This window comes from Vollenhovia emeryi, unplaced genomic scaffold (assembly GCF_000949405.1).
Source record: "Vollenhovia emeryi isolate VEMERY1.0 unplaced genomic scaffold, V.emery_V1.0 DF939192.1, whole genome shotgun sequence".
NCBI lineage: Eukaryota > Metazoa > Arthropoda > Insecta > Hymenoptera > Formicidae > Vollenhovia > Vollenhovia emeryi.
Genome location: NW_011967174.1, coordinates 640998 through 661315, shown reverse-complemented (window position 1 = coordinate 661315; position 20318 = coordinate 640998). Strand labels below are relative to the sequence as shown.

The following is a 20318-nucleotide window of genomic DNA, read 5'->3' as shown; positions in this document are numbered from 1 at the left end:
GCAATCTAACAAGATCTGAGAATCATTAGTCTCTCGATCACGTGCCTCGAGATTCGATGATCAAAATAATTATACGTTTTATAGGACTTTATTTATTCGTTTCATCAACTAGCTAACTTGCCCAATTCGCTAATGCACTCGTGGTTTTTGTTAAAAATCGCTGATCACTCTCCCGATACACTCATTTCTTCTCAGTACTGTGTATTTGCGGATCATTGTGTGCATGTGTGTGTGTGTAAGAATCATGGTACAGTATATATGTCTTGCGTGTGATTAATCCCGCTAAGGCGGTCTCGATTCCTCCTTCTCATTCTCTCCTCTCGTAACGATTGAAATATCAGCCCGCTGCACAAACCTTAACATAAACATATTTTAGAATTTCCCTTATATAAAACTCACTTGTTTAAATCTCTACATTATTTTTCGCATTACTATATACGTTTAAGACAATAATTACTTTGTCCTATCAGACTCGTAGGAGAGAAAATCACCTTGTAATTATAATTTAATGCCTTAACTGCTTCTATGTAAACGTAATTTAGAATATATCTCGTGTGTGTATAACACATTTGTCTCTTATATTAATCAGCTTTGTCCCATTTGAAATTATTATTTTTTTTTGTTTACTGTCTTATACTCACGCCCACACGATGCGAGCGATTATCACACTACCTGAGTACAATATATAACGGCGGCCTCTTCTTTATTATCTGACCTCACGCATTGTCTTAATGTAAGCTAAAGAAAGAGCAGGCTAATGAAGGTTTGGTCTGTCGAGATTTCCAAGGGGAATCGTACGTCGATTATTCGTTTTTGGTTCTACGCGGAAGTTACGTTACTTGTCGATCGATATTCAATGGTCTGAAACGAAGCAAGATCGATTTGACAAAGAGTAGACTCAGGCAGTGACGAAACGATACCTTATCGCCGAGAATATGTCCTTCTACACCGATTAATTCGACGCGTTATCGGGGCCACACTGTGACGTTCGTTTGATAGGTCTCACGGTTTATCGGCAGATTAATGTGCCCACCCTGTCTATCGGTCTTACCTATCTGCTATTGAACAACGCGATTCCGTTGGAGAGATTATGGTGCAATACGGTAATGGAAATAATAATAATAAAGAAGAGGAACTGCGCGATGTGTTCGCAATTTTAGGATTAACAATCGCTTGGTGAAAATGCAATAGCCAATGATTACACGTCGTCGTGTGGTACCAACTAAGACATTATGCTAATAATTAAAAACGGCAGGAGAAACTCATGTATATCAATAGAAAGTGTTTGTTTTTTTCACGATAGATTACGATACGAGTAATAAGTAGTTAAGTGTAATATTTAATTATACGACCAGTCTTCAGTGTGCGGGACGCTAAAACGTGCGCTTAACGTTAAAACAGACATTTCGCGACGTCCCCGGAATTATTTATACATTTAAAGGACATTTCTTTAAATATCGAAATACTTAACTTGCCTGGCAAAGAAACCTAACTCGCATGCTACGCGCTCGCTTGTAGGATAAACAAGGATGAATTCACATATTATCTAATTAAGTTAATAAAGGAAAAAAAATAACGACTTAACTTAGTGGCTGTAATATTTATAGTTTCCTTCTTTATGCTGCGTTTCGCTCTATTGACTGTACGTTTAAAAAGGTAATAGTTTATCAAGAAGTAGTCTAAATGCATGAAAAAAAAAACAATATACGTGTGTACGTATGTGAATGTGTGAGAAAGGGAGATTGTAAAATTTCTTATCTTCGACTTAAGAAACGGGATAATTGATCTGAGAGATGGCAAGTGCGGACACGTTCTTAAAAGAGCCGCCATAATGTGTAAATTGCGAAAACTGGTACAATGATTGGTCTAACGTTAGCAACGTTAAAAAAAAGAAACAGGAAAAACTGCTGAAGTCGGGAAAAATTTGGGACGTAATAATGTAATGTTAATTCTCCTGTATTAATTAAACCGATCCTACAAATGGTACACCGGTATTGCCGGGGAGACTCCCATTTTTATCTGTAATTAAGACAACTGGATAGTAAGCGCACAACTTTATATGATATTCTACGTGTCGTGACATGATAAATGGTGGCATGGATAGTCTCCCTGCTGTGGCGAGTGCAGCTGGTTATCTGTACACTCTTTTGAAAGCATACGGAACGGTGCAAAGAAATAAAACAAAATGAATTAAAACAAAAGGTCTGACAATCAAACTAATTTCTTACTCAGTTCGCGCTCTCGCCGTTTCTCAAAGTCGTGATTATGATATAGAATAAGAAACCTAACAGACAGATGTCGGATACAAAGATATCTTTCTCAGACGCGATTTAATGTCCCATACAGAACAGAAAAGGGAGGCGCCTCAGTCTACTTGTTAAATAAAAATGACGGATTGTCGAAAGTATCGCAATAAAGATGTTTCAATACTGAACTTCGGGCTTCCTTATTCGGTGTGTAAAGTGCCCTCCTTTAAAACAAAATTACATACGAGCGATTCAGAGCAGTAAGAGTAGATGAACATAAGACAGGGAGGAAAAAGAGCTCGAAAAAAACAATAATAAAAAAAGAGAACAACAACAACCCTGAGAGCAAGCCGTACAGTTCGCGAAAACCGCGAATGAGGCAGGTAGTAACAACGGCTAGAATCAAAGTATATCTTCCCTATATGCTACCTATTACATTAATTAGATGCGTCATCTCTGTATTTAAAAATACTAATAATATTGCGTTGAATATAAATATATTATCTGTTATAATTAGTAATGATCAATTATTCGAATAGTCCCGCTCTAAAGCCTCCTTCGTCCTGCCTTCGTTTTGCGTGTTAAAAAATTTCATTCGCGCCACCGCCCCCGCTTCCTTCTCCCAACTATATCACCGTCTCATAATCTAAAATATATGTATGTACATATAGTTGCGGCAAAGGCAGCCATTAACTCTTTGTGACCCTTTCTTTCTTTTCCCTCCCCCGTCTCTCCGCGCTAGTATTTAAATTTACTTTTTATCCGTCTGAGACTCGTTAATATAATAAATTAATTAGCTCGTTTATACCAATCGTCAACAAATCGATTATATTTACGTGTCCTGTACAAATCAAATGTAATAACCGCATTTCCTTAACACCTCGCATACACTTAAGACTTTAAAATTCACGCTTTAACTTTAGTTAAAAATCGATAATAGTAAGGAATACAATTATTAGTAGTAATAATTATAATTGATATACTATAAAGGTTCTTATTCCGCATCGTTATTTATCGGTATTATTCTATAAAATAAGTTGTAAAAAACAGCCGTAGATAAAACACGTCGCTATTATTTGCCGCTCCCTCCTTTGCAAGTTAGGTATTAAATAACGCGTTATTTATTTAGAACAACCGTAGTGTTTTTCATCACTTTTTCATCTATATATTTTTTCCCTTACGAATTTATCGCTTGAATGTTCGATAATACGTTAACTATTTATCTCTTTAGTTGCAAACGCCGTATGCATATTGTCTTATTTTAGGGGTTTCAAGAACTAAGATTAACAATCAGAATTCGCCTTTACCGTGACGTTTTCAACTTGGATAGAGACAAACAAAAGTTTAAGTTAAGTAAATCATCGAAACTCTTTCCTCTTGGTAAATTTATTATATCGTACGTATCCATATTTTGAAACGTTATTTAAAATATTAAACTTAAGATATAATAAATTTATATAATGTAATTAGAATTGTGCATCATGATTGTAATGTACTTTAATGTCGTTTGTCAAAATTTTGAGACAGCCGCAGCTAAAGGGTTAATTAGTTTACTTCTTTGCATGTTTAAAGGTAAAAGTGTGCGTGTTAGTGTGTGAATACGTGTTGATGAGTGTACATGTGTTTCCTTTGTATTACCATAATAATTAGGATGTAAAATTGGTTGTTTGATTGAGCTCTCTAGTCGCATTTTTGTTTCGTTATGTGTTTAGTTAAGTGTGTTATTGCGTTGATCCCAAAAGTTCACACGAGTCGCGTTTGTTAACATTGCACTCGTTTTTTTTTTTTCTTCACCCGATTGGCGTGTACGACACCGGCTTTTTCTCCGCGATATATTTCGTCGCAGACGAAAACGAAGTTACTATATAAGATTTCTAACAAAATGCAAAGTGGCTCTAAATTCGAAACGTCGATATACTCGGTAATAAATACCGTCGTAGAAAAAAGAAACAAAAAGAGAAAAGATTGGCTTATTCTACAGCTTTGAATGCAATGCGATTCAACAATTTATTGTCAGGATGCGTAACAAGCATTAATGACATGAACAGCGAAACGAATAACGGAAACAATACGAAGAAGAAAAGTAAAATTAGCAGTCGATCAAGTTGCACTTAAGATACAATGAAGCCTTACACTGTCGTTCGATGGACAAGGAAAAAGAATATGGGCAATAGTAAAATTACGTTATATGAGATCACATTTATAACGCTTAACGAAATTGCTGGATTCTGTAACCGTAAGCTATTAATTACACCTTTACGTGTGTGGTATAAGGTCTATCTTGGTGAATTATACATATTAGCATAATACTCGCCATTCTCATCGATAAAGTAAGACACAACGCGACCCGCTCGGTAATTAAACATGAGCATTTGGAGAGCACTCTTCCGAAATATTCCTCGTTTAGATCTATGGTAAATCCTACAGAGTAAATACAATTAAGTCATATATTTAATCAGGTAAACTTTTCAGGTCGATATCCCCCACCGAGACATATCCACACGATTACAATATACCCCTCCCTCCACCTTATCTACCAATGATCTCGTTCTACTGATCTAAAATTTAAACATTTATAAGCAGTATCGCACATGTCATTATTATCGTCGACAGTAATAATAGTGTAATAGTAATAGTGCAGTTGTAGTACTTGCAGTAGTAGCAATAGCAAGAGTAAACAGTGATAAGTATTAATAGTAATAATAGATGTATACAATAGTAATAATAATATAGAATTAATTGTAATAGTAACAATAATAATCGTAGCCTTAAACGTGCCTAATAGTATTATAAATCGGAGGTAAAAAATAAAGTTCGGTTTCCACGTGCATTACGGTATGGTCGAACAGAAGCCAGTCCGACGGCCACACACTAAGTTATAAGTTCTTATAATACAATTTGTATTAAAAAATATTTGTGATTGTTTGTCGGGTTCTTTTTTCTCTTTATCCCACTCCCTTTCGCGCGTTGATATCGTCATTTCCAAATGGTTGGAAGAATAGGAAAGCAGCCGCTAAACTAATTTGAGGAATTCGTAAACAAGAAAGAAGAGAAAAAGGAACTGAGGAAAAATACGTATTTTAAGATACTACTAGTGATATGACATGAAAGTAAAAAAGGACGCCTGCAGAAACACCGCATCCTGCTGTGTGTGTCAAAGATTTATATAGATATACATACACCACATATTAAAATGATCTATATATTTTACACTATTCTCTGTAATCAGCCGTGTGATCGTGTAATCACCTGTGTGATCGTCTTACTTAATTATCTCATCGATTACTCGTTATATCATTTTTCTTTTTTTTCAATTATCCGGTATAACAACTATTTTAATAAATACAAGATCGTGGAGGGACGAGTGTCTCGAATGTGCAAGTCACTCGCGCTGACTTCCTATCGGAGACCGTAGTTTAAATATTTCTTTCGATTTACTCTTATCTCACATCTGTTACATATACCGTTTCTGCTAACGATCGGGAAGTGAACAAGCATCGAAATTTTGTGCTACACTGAGAAGGATCCTTCTCGAACGAAAACTTATTCACCTCCGTAATAAATGCCATTAACGATTAAATGATCAGCGTTCCTGATTCTTTACGCTCGCTTCCACCTTATTTGCGCACCTTTAGAATCTTTTCCTTAGAATCCCTTTTGCATCATTTGTGTATTTTTACAATTTGATATCGCGCTTTCTTTCGTCTATCCCAGTGCCATACAAACTTCACTTGCATCATGGGTGTGTACCCTAACACTGTCGATTTTGTTTTGTTTTTTACTTTTTACTTTTTACTTTTTACTTAACATTTAATATTTCATTTACATCCTTTATTCAGACAGATCATGAGTCGTTCTCGCGAGCGATCAACGAAGAAATCAATATCCGAAGAAAGGTCTAAAAAACGCCTTTCTCGACACTTCCGTTGGCCAAGCTTGCTATATGTCTTTCAATATTATAAAAAAAAAGATGTCCATCGTGTTAATTTGATCGCTCGCAAACGACGTGCTGGCCATGAACAAGAGACACTCTGTTTTCTGACGTCGATTTTGCTTGCCAATCCTGCCAATCCTTTTTCAGCAAATGCCTCATTGTACAACTAATCGTAACTCTAATTTGCTTCTACAAAAATACATAACACCAGTTTTCTTAAAGGACATGCGTATTTTTCTCTACATGGCATCCCTAATGCATAAGAAACGTTCGTCGACAAGAGCGTCTCTTGTGTCACGGCGCAGATTTCACGATCAACGTGTAGTTAACGTTTATCCTGAATATGAAGAAGTAACCCACGAGCAAGGCCAGGCCATTCAGCGCATCTCTCCAGCTCGAGTTAATTAAAATGGTCATGAGGTGGGCCACTCTTTGAAATCAAAGCCTTGCTGGCCGGGTTTAGGAGCGCTGGCGGCATACCCACCTTGACTATTTTCTCCTCCTTGATACGAACGCTGAGGATAAGAAGTATCAGCATAATTACTGTACGCAGAGTACCCAGTGTAATCTGGAGTCTTGGCCGAACTGCTGCTGGATCCCGGCGCGCCCGAACCGGTATTTTGCCGTGAGTACATGTCACCTGCAACATTTGTACATAACACGTGAGTCATCGTGCTCGTCTCGTTCTAACGGGTTGTAAAAGAAATGTCAAGAAAGTTAAACATCGTGTGTTTAAAGAAATTATTCAATCTAATTATTTACGGTGTACAATTTACATGTTATTACTATTATCTAAACGTCGCAACGTCCAAAAAGATTAAATAATAAGATTAACATACAGAAATATACACCTGTTACTTTTACATATAAAATAATATTATTGAAGAATATATACATCCAATTCTCTTTTTACGTGGTAAATACGTTCCGTGTAAGAAGAAATCGCGTTATTAAGAAGAGTTGCGTTAAAGATTATGCATACACTATTTTATATTGAAAGCTGTTTACTTTGATTTGAACCGAGTTTGAAGAGAATAAGAGTAAATAAAAAACGTATGAATGTTAATTGAGTTATGATTGACAATGACAATCGAGCTGCTGAAATATACTGGAACTAAAACGAGATGAATGAAAACGCATAAAACGAATCGCGTAGGAAAGAAAACCGCGTAAAAAGAGAGTATAAGGTTTCTCTGGTTTTTTGCCTGCATTTAAATTGATTAACTTTATTTTCCAATATTAAGAAATAGAGAAAAATAATGAAATATTTTTTTACATAACAAATATTGATTTATGGCTCTTTTCAGAAACAAGAAAAATATTACTTTATACTGCTTACTGTGTAACCAACTGTAAAAAAGTAACAGTAATCATTTTCTGTTTAAGAAAGTCTTAATAATTCTTTTCAGTTATCAAGTCTCTCGAGAAAAGATTGTATTTAATCATAAATAATAAGTATATTACATGTATATACAAAAAACTATACAGTTTTATTTCGTAAACCAGTCTTTTACCATGAGAGATGGATTATCGGCCAAAAGTGTAGCCAACTCGGGAAAAAATGGAAATAATCTCGTTATGTATGTTTCAATCGTGTAATATCTAATTGTATCTTGAAAGATATAATTAAATATTACACGATTGAAACATATATAACGAGATTTTTCCATTTCTTGCCAGGTTGGCTACTGTTTCGGTAATACATTTTTCATGGTAAAAGACTGGTTCGCGAAATAAAACTCACCTGTATTTAAGTGCGATGTAAATATACTTTAAAAATATATGTTTTATATATACATGTATCTTTTAAATAAAAAAAATAATTAAAAAGTTAACGAAACGCTATATCGTTTACTCATAAACACTGCAAACACATTATGCACTGCTAACATCTGCGTATAAAAGAAACTCGTACCTAGTGTCTAAAGTCTTACAAAATTAATTCATATACAGCTATATCACAACGTCAACTTGAAATCAGCTATCACAACATCAAGATAATGAGATCAGTATTCACTATTAATTTACATATGCGATTAATTTGCCTTTCAATATCAATCTTCAAATGAGAAATTTAGATTCACAGTAATAAATTATAATTATATCAGAAACTTTCCAAGCAACTTCTAAAAAGTATAAATCTTGTTAAGAAAGCATAATATTTTTAAGTAACAAATAATGTGCTGAAGATAAATAACCATGTTATAATCATGCATTTAATATCAAATATTATAATCAGATGGTATAATAATAAATGTATGAACAAACTATTTCAGCATCGTAAATATCTAAATGTCTCATATTTCACTTGTGTACAAATTATATTATTAGAAATAGATACGTTTGTGCTCGCAATTATCACTTATGAATTACAAAAAATTACCTTAAACAAATAGATATTGTTCAAATGTTCACATATATAAATATTTCATACCTTTATAAATACGAGTTCTATATTAATTACGTGTTTCATTACAATTACAAGCTTGATAATAAAAATTAACGATAAAAAGCACTAGGTAGACATACATTTATTACACACAAGCAAAGATATCAAAAATATCATACTGATCTCAGGATCTTAAAGACGAATTGATGTCGGTAGTATAACTTCCATTTTCTTTTCAAATTTTTGTAGCTTATAAACGCAAATGGCTGGTCGTTATATTGACGTTTCTTACAACAGTATTGTCATTATCAATAGACAAGACATTAATTCGTCATTAGTCAAGACAGGTGATGAAAGGAGAGAAAAGGAGGGAATACAGGACATCGTTATCCTGCAACACACAAATCATCGTAAGATATTAATTTTCTTTTTACTTTCAGCATTTATCAAATAATTATTTTTGTTTTGCAAGTTATAAATTGTAACATGCTCTTGGATCTTGGGACAAGAGTATCTTTTGAAAATCTATTCTAAATTTGTTATGGTATGTATAAACATATGCAATATATATAATGTCCAATGATAAATACGGTTAAATAACCCGATGGGTACTCTGGCAGGGTACATGCTTTTCGAGAATCTACACGTAAAAAGTTAAGCGCAAAAGGCAGACTAATAAAATGTAATAAAAACATTTATGTACAGAGGAAAGGAGTACGTTATGCCTGGGATAGGTCGGGACGTTTAAATAAAGAAAAGAAAACTGTAATTTAACGTTATGGCTCCGAAATTACCGTTTCTAATGCTCGAGGCGTGATCTAGAACATCGTGTAACGAATAAAACATGAGATAATAAAGCAGATATGATGGGAATAGAATAGCTGGGCGAGCGGCAGTGCGTCAAGCGTACAGCAAGCATTATTTTCGATCCAAAGAATGAACAATATGCAACGACCATATGGCTATATCCCACTATCCCCACTCAATTCAAGCGGAAGCTAGATCTATACACCATCCTCTTTTCGTTCATACATACACACATATACATATATGTATATATGTATATGCAAAGTATGTGTGTATAAAAAAATATACATACATACAGACGCATATGCACATATGTGTACATATATATATGTATGATTTCTCGATAGTTAAAAAAAAGTTAATAATAAATAAAAAGTGATTCTGAGCCCTCTACACTCGTTGTCAATGTAATGCAAATTTTATTCCACTTCCTTCAATCTCCATCGTTGCTTTTCGTAAGAACTGACATTATTGCTATCAAATGTGTCCAATCTCTACGGCGTATTAATTATTGGAAAACTCAAGCACAATGTATTAATGCATTTGTTTTATTTTGCAGAAAATAATGCTGTACATGCTATACATAGTTTGTACAAAAAAAATAATTAATGCATATTTTAACAATCGTTCACTTTTTTCTTTAGACACTGACAACGAAACACTGTTAAAGCCATACAATTATAAAAAAATATAAAGATGTTAATATAAATATATCACAAAATTTGCGAAGCCTATTTGCTTCACCGTTAAATTATTAATCGAAATTGTTAACATAAATGTACTATCAGGTAAAATGTCGCACTTAACACAAAATTAGTAATGAGAATTGGAGGAAGTTGTAGTTTAAAATGAGAAAATAAGAAAATCGACGAAAATTCTACATATTGAAAGCATCAACCCTTTGAGTACGATGAACCCACATATGCGTTCAGCGAAACTCATCAATGTCATAATTCATGTGCATGACGAAAATCATTGGCGTGGTCTCTTTATGGATTTATGTTTGCGTTCAGCAAAAGTCATCGCAGCACGACTATGAGCTCATATATAAAACATCCGACGATATATAAAATATCTTCTTCATTACGACATGAAAATAATTTGGTGTAAATAAAGATATACATGTTCCAATAATACATATTCCAGCCACCATGATCGCGATGAGCGAGTGCGTCCGTAGAAAATATGCGGCTTCTAAGTGCTCCGTACTCAAAGAACTAATTTTCTCGAACACTAAAAATTAGGCTCGTATTACATTGCTGTAGCTAGGCGCAGAATTAGGTCAGAACGGAACTAAATGCCAAAGGGTGGAAAGAGGAAAGTTTGCTTGACTTGAGCTTGTGAAGACTCACCCTGCGGGCCAGAGGGGTTCGAGTTGGAGTTGGGCTGCGAGGAGTTGGGCTGAGGGGGCTGGGGTGGGGGCTGGGTCCCAGGAGGAGGCCCATTCTGTGGCATGTTCCAGGAGCTCCAGGAGCCCCCAGGCCCGCCTCCCGCAGCCCCGCCAGTACCCGCCGTGGGCCCGTAGCCCCCTGAAGCGGCCGCCGCCGGCCCACCTGCGATCATCAACCACACAAAACACGTGTCACCGACCGCATGTCACAGCTCATTTCATTTTTTTTTTACCACTCTGTTTAATTTATATTACTATTGTTTTTCTCTAATTTGTTACAAATGTAAAGATGCCTTTACTTGTTCAGCGTTACTTGAGAACGCCTCTTCGGCGACTTAAACATTCATGCTTGGTTCTCTTAATGAATAGCATAGAAGAAAAAGAGAAAAAGGGAGAAATAGAAGAGAAAGAAGAATAAAAAGAAAGCGATAGATAGGCGATGACAATAATTATATGCGGTTATTGTTGCAAAAAAAAATATTAAATATGTGTATACAAGATCATAGTATAGATTACAATAGTATAGCTTCTCTATTTTATAATACATGAATGTGACACTTGTTATCATGAAATGTAAGCATGTGACATGTTATCATACCCAATGTTAGTACTTGCTATCTCTAAGCATATTAGAGATAGTACACTATTTTTAACGTAGCAATTGGTGCTTTAAGATAATATAGATAAGTGGAGTAAGAATACCGTTTTAGTGTAAAGACAATCTGTATAAAAAATTTAGGCAAGTAAATTTCAATACGAAAAAAAGACTGAGAAAGATTAAACATAAAGAGAATCAAGCATAATATTCATAGATAAGATTATGAGGTCCAATATTGTGAATACGTATACCTTGAGGATATTATGTCAATTCAAACCAAGTGTTCAGTTTTATTCATAATATTTCAGATAACTCAAAGTTATATTATTATTATTGTCCACTTTTCATAGTTGTCAAAATATAATAATTATTAATATATTGTGCAAAGTTTATATATGTATATAATTTACATCACAGACTTTTATTACGTTCAAAAATCTAGGAAATAAAAAAATTGTTTAATGAGATATTTCTAAAACAATGTAAAAATAATAGTCTCTCTCTTTTAAAGTTGCATTATACTAAAATTACACAATCTGCTTGTTAATAACAAAACACACAAGTCGGGATTGACATAATTACTTGGTTTTTAACTTTGTTTGTATCAAAACAATCTATTATACTTTTTAAATGTTTTCTAAAAACCTCCAGGGGGCATCGTAAAAGTAGATCGTATTGTGATTTCTCATGTTCTTATCTTTTTCCTTCTTCTTCTAATCTTTCTAAGCGGGATGGAAGAGGATAGGAACAGGATTCAAGTTATATTTATTCAAGTCAGATTTTATCATTACCTAAAGTATGATACAAACGAAGTTGATACTTGTAGTCAGATTTTAATTACTTTCGAAAAATTGTTCAGATTAAAGATTTTACAATGTACGGCGGTCCATATGTTTACACATATATATGTTTCAACAATATTTCTTAATATCAACATCGTTCACCGTCATGTACCCTGTGTAAATATACATAATACGAGAGAGAAATCCATTCAATGATATTGTCAATTTCTCCGATAAATTTTCCTAAAAATCTCTTTAGGCTGTGTTAATTAAATATCAGCTGTTAATATTTTACAATATAACGAAGTTATATTAGATAAATATTTTTACACGTATGTCAATTTCTTGTAAAATGTGCATGTCTCGGTCAATAAGTTATCGCTATCAATATCAGGCGAAGTGTTCAATTACATAAAAATTGCCTCGTACTAAATCACAATCGACTGGCTCAAGACTTGGATTAATATTTGCTAGCAAACGAAAAAAGGGAAGTGCTTGAATCTTCGAAATGACCGGACTCACCATAGCTTCCGTAACCCTGGGTAGCCGCAGCGGGTTGAACATTGTAACTGCTACCCCATTGATGCGGCGGCGGCGGTGGGATTTGCTGCTGCTGCGGCGGTCCCGGTGGCGCGCCCCAGCCCTGAGCGTTATACTGGGTGCTGTAGCCCGCGTATCCACTTTGCGGACTGGTGCCCCAGCCCTGGTACTGTTGCATCATGTTACCAGGCGGACCCATGGGTCCTCCCATCATGGGTCCACCCATCTGCCCGTTCGGTCCGCCCATAGGCCCCATATTTCCGGCCATTCCCATCGGCGGGCCACCCTGTTGAGGTGGACCCCACTGACCCTGATGACTATCGTTCATTTTGCTCGACGAGTCCCGTGGTTCTGCCCTTTTGATCTCAACCTGAAATGAACAGATACAAATGTATTATAAATTTCATCCTATCGAACAAAAATAATAGAGTTTCCCTTATTAAGTTTTTGGAAAAAAATAATAAAAATGTACATATCATCATCATCATCATCTTCACGAATTAATGTGTATTTTAGGCTAACCAGTGACTACCGTTAATTAATTTTATACTCTGCACTAACGCTCGTGCTATCTTATATAAAAATAATATTTAACTCTAATTATAAAATAGAGGGTCATTAAATGAACTTATATTGTAAACTAATACATTTTTAGTGTAATAATACTTATATAATAAATATTTAAAAATATTTATCACACTTAATACTATTCAAGTTATAAAATTAATTCACATGAGTTCCCCTCAATTCTACATAGTAGAATTAAACTCTAACAGTTAGGTGTGTATATTTGTATATACAGTAATATTCGTATTAATAAATAATTTATGTGACTAAAATTCTTATATAATATTAATAGTCTCAAGGGGGGCACAATATTAATACATATTTATTTTCTATCTTTTGCATAAGGTCACACAGTTTAGTTACATGATGATGGTGTATTGATGTGCTATACCTGCTTTCCATTCAAGTTGACAAAATGTTCCGCAACACATCGGTCCACTGCTTCTTCATCCTCAAAGCTGAGAAAGCCGAATCCTATCGTCCAAACGTGAGAGAGTATAATCAAAAAGAGCTCGCCACAATAATGCGAGAAAACAGTTTTTACAATACAATGCATAAAATATGCACACACATACAATGCATAAAATATGCACAACTAAAACCTCCTCCACAAAAAAGAAAACCAACTTACAACATCCAGCCTTATAGTGATGCTTATTAAATAATAAATTTATATTTTCATTTATATTACTAAATTAATAAAATAATCGCTTTATATATTGCGCAATGTAAATTCAATAATTTGTCGTATGATTACGACATTGTGAGGCTCAGTATATTACGATAGAAGATTTAACAGATTACGTCCCAGTAGAATTTAATTAACCTACTAATATACAAATTTTCACAATTTTCATTTTGCACAAAAGAAAAAGGATAGGCTTATGCGAGGTAGGCAGCAGGAAGAGAGAGAGGATAATGCCACATGACTATTGGCTGAGCATATCTCTTCTCGCACAACTGATTTATCGCAGTGTTTCGTCAGGCCGTTGTGACTTTTTGACGAAGATACTTTTTAATGGCATAATTGGCGTTTAAAATATTACAAACAGCGTGAAAAAATATATTATTGCATAGATATAAAAATCAATAATTTATTTCTCGGTATTTACAGTTCAATCAAAGAATTAGTTTTTTTTTTATTGCGGAATTAAAAATTAATGTTTAATTATTATGAATTAATCATTTGTTTCTTATTTGTGTTGATTAATGTCGATACTATTACGCAGTTAGTGTGATTGTAATTATTAATCTTTCTAAACATAATCTAGGCTAACATATAATAAATATTATGTTCAAATATTGCGCAACTGTGTCATCTAAAAGTTTTAATAAACAACTGTAAATAATTATAACAATTTGGATAGCGAGACTCAGACTTAAAATTTTTGTATTAAATTTTTATAGCATACTCCTATTTATACATATTTCTATATGTATTTTTGTATACAAATTCTATGTACAATATAATATGCAATAATAAAGATTACACTATCTTACGATACAGATAGAAAACGCTTCCGCGTTATGAGACGGTTTTGTAAGACTAAAAAAATTGTCTTGCTTTTTCTATTCACTTCTAACGATGGCTGACTTTAAGAAGCTTCTTAGAATGGAAAGTAGAATGTTTTGTTTTAATATAAAGAAATAGGAGTGCAAAGCTTTGGAGTATCGGCTTCTTGAAAGCAGCCATCAAACGGCCTTTATAGCCCAAAAATATTTGGAAATAATGGAAAAGTTCTCGTATCCAATTTGGTTTCCCAAGTGCCACTTGTAGGCGTAGCAATGATGCTTAGCCAATAGTTTGCAACTAAATATTTAATTCAGCGTTATTGCTATTAACAATTCCTTTTTAAGACGTAACGTATGGTATTATCCGTTTTACAAAGTAACTTTTATATAAGTTTAATATAAATAGAATTATAATTATGGATAGAAAATACATAATTACGGTTAAACAATTACATAAATGAGTTACTCAATAAGCTGTCTAATAGATAACATCTAATGAAAGGAATGAAACTGCAAGATTTCCTGCTAATTACATAGCAAACTTAAGCTATGCATGATTTACAATACCATAATCTGACAGAATCTTATACTTAATAAAACTTAGCCAAAAACGCATTATTAATAAACATCTGCATTTCATTTAATATGTAAAATACCGCAATTGTGTAATGTAATAACGAAAAAGAGCAAGATGCCATTACAAGAGATAAATCAGGACATTGTAATATAATTGCGCAATATCAGATAAATTTAAATATAATTGTTTAAGATCCTATAACAATTATTATATAAGCTGCACTAGAAGAATATAAATTACGAAAATATAAAAATTATTAATTCTTATCAATCTTACGTCAATTTTTGCTGTACATTAATAATGGATGTGCCGTAGTTGTCAGAATTTTTGACCTAAACGTTTTCTTTTATAAAATCACTCTTAATACCCCAATCAGACATTCAACCCTTTTACCCTCCCGCATTTGTAACATAATAAAAAAAAACATTTTTCAAGAATTCTGACTGCAACTCCAATCACCATAATGCAAGTATTTATTGCATCATTTTGATACATTATTCAATAGTTTCCACGACTTGTTTCTGAAGTTGGTAACTTAACATTTATATACATTGTTGAAAATGACACTTTGAAACCAAACGTATATAACATATAACTCTTTCCTTCCTTGACAGAAAACGAAGCAATGGAATATCTGGCAACGCTAATAAAAGTATCTATCAAACAATGCCGTGAAAACCACCAAATGCATCAACTATCTTCATAAAAGAATGAACTGGCACTGACCTCTCGATTTCTTCTTCTCCTGGTCATACATTATGACAACTTCCATGACTTTACCAAAGCGAGTAAAATAAGATCTCAAGTCAGTCTCCGTCACGTTACTTGGCAAGCCACCAAGAAAGACCTTCGGGAAACCACCGCTGCGTTTTGGCTTTTGCAGAGTACGTGGATTACATGGCTTCGGATCGATCTGTAATGCAGAACATCAGCGAGATAAGTTCCACGTGGCTTTCACGCACGTACAAGATCATTACGCTGTCTCCACCTTCTCAACATTGTTTTACAAAAACAAAATATCATTAAATGTTTCATATAAGAGCAGCTGACTTGCAGATTAAATCTCGATTCTCATGCCGTACGGGTTGGTTAACTGTTAACCCGAGGTTCGTCGACTCTCTATCTTCTTTTTTTTTATATTATTGTCTAAGAAGAGATAGCGAATCGACTAACTCCTGGTTAGCAATTAATCAAAAAAATGAAAAACCAGGCCTAAAACGTTCACGTGGACGAGTACGAGATCGTTGCACGAGATTGCGCCTCGGGGATCACAAACCTGGAGTCCCTCTAAACAAATCAGAGTCCAGCCAAGAGGCCGGTTTTAGCAAAATGATGCGGCAGAGAAAGAAACATATTCCCTCTCACTCTACATACAGCATATGCGTCATGTAGAGTGAGAGGAAATATAGAGGAAAGTCCCCTATTATGAGATAGGATTCTAATACGAGATAGCGGGCTTCCTGTTAAATTAACAGGCATCATCAGTTGACTCCGCCATGAATTTATTGTCCCTGGAGCTAAATGTGTTTAGTGAAAAATTCATTGTTAGATTGCGTAATCGTTGCGAAAAGAAGATTTGTGATAAAATTCGGGCGTTGAAGACCTCCTATCTCATAATAGAGGACTTTCCGCTATTTCTTCCTCTCTCGCATCACTTTGCTAAAACTGCGTATCGGTCAGACTCTGATTAGAGGGAGTCTGCACAAGCCGACGCGTACACGTCGCCGAATGTAAATTTCTGCCGTCCACTCGAGTGCAATTCTCCCATTCGGGATACCCACCGTACGTCCGTCCAGCTGATGGGGACCGTTCTGAAGGACCAGGGAAACATTGGCCGGGTCGCTGAACGTCACAAATCCAAATCCACGACTACGCCCGGACTCGCTGTTCTTCATAACAACGCAATCGATGACCTCGCCGTAACGGCCGAAGTAGCGTTGGAGATTTTCCTGGGTTGTCTCCCACGATAATCCACCAACGAACAATTTTCTGGAAGCGAAACAAGTCAAGTGAGTGCCACCCTCATTAACGACACAAGTCGCGCGGCGGATAAATAATATATGCCGCTCCCGTCGGAAATCTACTTGAACCCTTTATCTTTGCAGGAAAAAAAATACACGGCGATATTTCCCGAAGCGTGAGTCACGCGACTTCCTCGACCCGTTCTTATCCCCTGCGGGCAGTGATGCTCGAGAGAAAGGATCTTCTCACGCAAAAAGGGATCGTTTCGTGGCGGTTTCTGATAGCTGACGCGCCACAGGTACAATCTACATCTTCTCAAACGCATCGCGTCGTCTTAACGCTTTAATTAAACTGCACAATGAACAGAACAACGACATTCTATGCCTGTGGAGATTTGTTTACGAAGGTGGACGCTTCAAGTGCAAGCGCGCGAGTCCCCTCGAGAGGGAGAGTCACGTGTCCTTTCCGAATTCGACAAGACGCCGCGATTCGCGAGAAAGGAGGCACAGAGTGAAATGTACAAATGTAAAATGGGCGTAATAATTTTCCTTTTTTTACACACCGCGTCCACTCGGAATTTTTACGGAGAGGAGGGGAGCACCGGCCGCTCCAAAAAGACGAAACGTGCTGAGTCACACGAGACGTAAATACGCCCGGCGGCGCCGGCGACGCTCGCGAATATCGAGATCAATTGATACGGCGGACGAACGACGCCATATACCCCGCAACGTCGTTTCGAAAACTCGTAGTCACGCCACGCCGACCGTGTCGGCGAGCGCGCGCGCGCGCGCGCGCGGGCGCGGGCGCTCTGTTCGAGTCCGCGGAGGCGCTGGGGATCCTCCAGAGCCGAGGCCGCCTGAGCGCGCCGGCTCCGGGAATTGGAGCGTAAAAATAGAGAGAAACCGGCGACCGCGCGCTTTCGCGCACCGCTCGGACTCTCGCGCGCTGCCATAAAAGATTGCGCGCGGGCGGTGAGCGGCGGGCGCGCGGAAGCGGAGCGCGGACGGGGCGCGAGGGGGTGGGGGGGAGGTGAGGGGCTCCGGATTTTCGCGAGGGGATCCTTAGGACCAGAGGGAAGCGCCGGGCGACGCGTACGTCGAGCGGCGGAGCCGCGCGTCTCGCTGCCGTCGCCGCCGGCGCCGCTGCCGTTCACGAAAAAGGGAAAAACCGAGCGACGACTGGCAGCGTGAACGGAGCATCATCCGTTGTCGGCCGCGGCGACGTCGCACGTCGCGGTCGGCGGTGGCCGAGGGCGCGACGGGACGGGACGGGACGGGACGGCGGGCGCGGCGGGCCCGACGGGAATCGTCGGCGCGAGCGGCGGCGACGGCGATGATGGCCCCCGCTGGACACGGCAGCCGCGTAGGACGGCGCGGGGGGCGCGAGGCCGATATACCGGTGGAGGGGGCCTCCGGGCGTTACTCACCCCTTTTCGTCGTCGTCCATTTCGGTCTTCACTCTCATAATATTTCACTTAAAACTACGAGAACGCGGTCAATTTCAGGGCGCGAGTGGGAATATGGCACGATGCTTGCGGACGAGGGTAATGGCTCCGCACAACGCGACGTCGGGAACAGAATGTAAACGTAACGAAGCGACGCGCATCACTTCCGCCCGTCTCCGGGCACTAGGCTGGTCAAATCAGCAGTCCCTCGGGCAGGGGCGTAACACGGCGGGGGCGGGGCGACCTCGGCGAAATTCACTTCTGTCGTGCCACACTCGATAGATTATTCTACCCGCGTCCGAAGAAGATTTATAGCAGCGCCAGCCGAATGTTCCACGAGCATGAGATGAATATATAAGAATGACCTAGGGAACATTCCAAATATTCTTGAAGAATACTCTTAAAATGTTCGTAAGATCGAGTGTCTTGTGCTATATCTAGGTGTCTATTTGCGATTTGAATTTCTCTTTGTTTCTTTATCTCCTGCCGAGGCCGTGTCTAATTTTGTCAGTTGTGTATGGAATAGAATATAGAATAGAATGTAGAGAATATTCTACACACTTCTTTCTTTGAATAGAATCGGCATTTTGAAACATTAGCGTGTCTTCTGATCTCTTTCGTAGCTGCCTTCTATACCTGCACGCCAAGTCTCCACTCGGCCACGCTCAAATGTCCAATTTGAGTCATAGTTATTTGTGTACATTAAAATTGCATGTAATCTAACGTAATCTGATGATATTCTATCTATTATTTTAAACAGAGTGTGTCTTGAGTAGCCCACGCCGGATCTCGACTCACGACGAGTCGCCCGGGGGAACCTGCGTCCCCCTCTCGACGTACGACCCTGCGCGGAGGGAAGTTTATTCGCGTTGTGCAATATATACGTATATACTTGGCGCGATATATATATTTATCGCCTCGCTCGTCGCGCTCTGGCGTGACAATTTACTCGCTGGAATCGGGAATATCCACGTATCGGCGATACACGAATGTTAAAACGTCGCCTGAGCACGCGGTCGCTCTGAGTTCAACGATCTGTCGCGATCGTCGCGATGTCCGTTCCGCGCGGCGCGCCACTCGCCGACAACCATAGACATATAATACATCTAGACCGAGCGTTTGCCTTTATTTGAGTAGTGGGGTTAGAGGTTCCCACAGAAAAGGACAAACTCTGTTTTGTGATATTTCGTTCTCTCTCGTTTGCATGCGAAATTTTGTTAAAAATTGGCCGCGTTCAGCAAACACATTGGCTGTGTTCTGCCGAAGTTAGCTAAGAATAAGCGCTTTATGCTGATTGGATAGATCTAGAAGAATAGCTCTATTTCAGCACAGATCTGAAAGTATAATCCAATGAACGCAAAGCGCTTAGCAAGCGCAAACTTCTGCTGGACACAGGCATTTGTTGAGTGAGCGCTCAGTATGATTGGTGAATATACTTTTAGATCCAGCCAATCATGTTAAGAAATCATTGAGCGCTCACTCAACAGTTGTGCATGCTGAACGTGGCCATTGTCCTTTGATCAAAAGGTATCCTAAGTCCCAGTCTACAATAGATGATTTAAGCGCTAAG

At 37.4% G+C, this 20318-nt stretch overlaps 1 protein-coding gene across 3 annotated transcripts in view; it reads right to left on the bottom strand.

The window, feature by feature from the left end:
* LOC105562266 (heterogeneous nuclear ribonucleoprotein 27C) overlaps positions 1-19141 on the bottom strand; it is a 39128-nt gene extending 19987 nt beyond the window's left edge. Inside the window, exons 1-7 of one of the 3 annotated variants that reach the window (XM_012012979.1) lie at positions 18731-19141; positions 17124-17331; positions 16069-16255; positions 13645-13727; positions 12669-13056; positions 10729-10929; positions 6665-6820 (exon numbers count right to left, since the gene is read on the bottom strand). In XM_012012979.1, the coding sequence (XP_011868369.1) occupies positions 6665-6820; positions 10729-10929; positions 12669-13056; positions 13645-13727; positions 16069-16255; positions 17124-17331; positions 18731-18768 (1261 nt within the window). In that variant the 5' untranslated portion in view covers positions 18769-19141. The remainder of the gene's footprint in view (positions 1-6664; positions 6821-10728; positions 10930-12668; positions 13057-13644; positions 13728-16068; positions 16256-17123; positions 17332-18730) is intronic. The other 2 variants (XM_012012977.1, XM_012012978.1) reach the window with 2 other exon arrangements.
* Positions 19142-20318: the final 1177 nt, after the last annotated feature.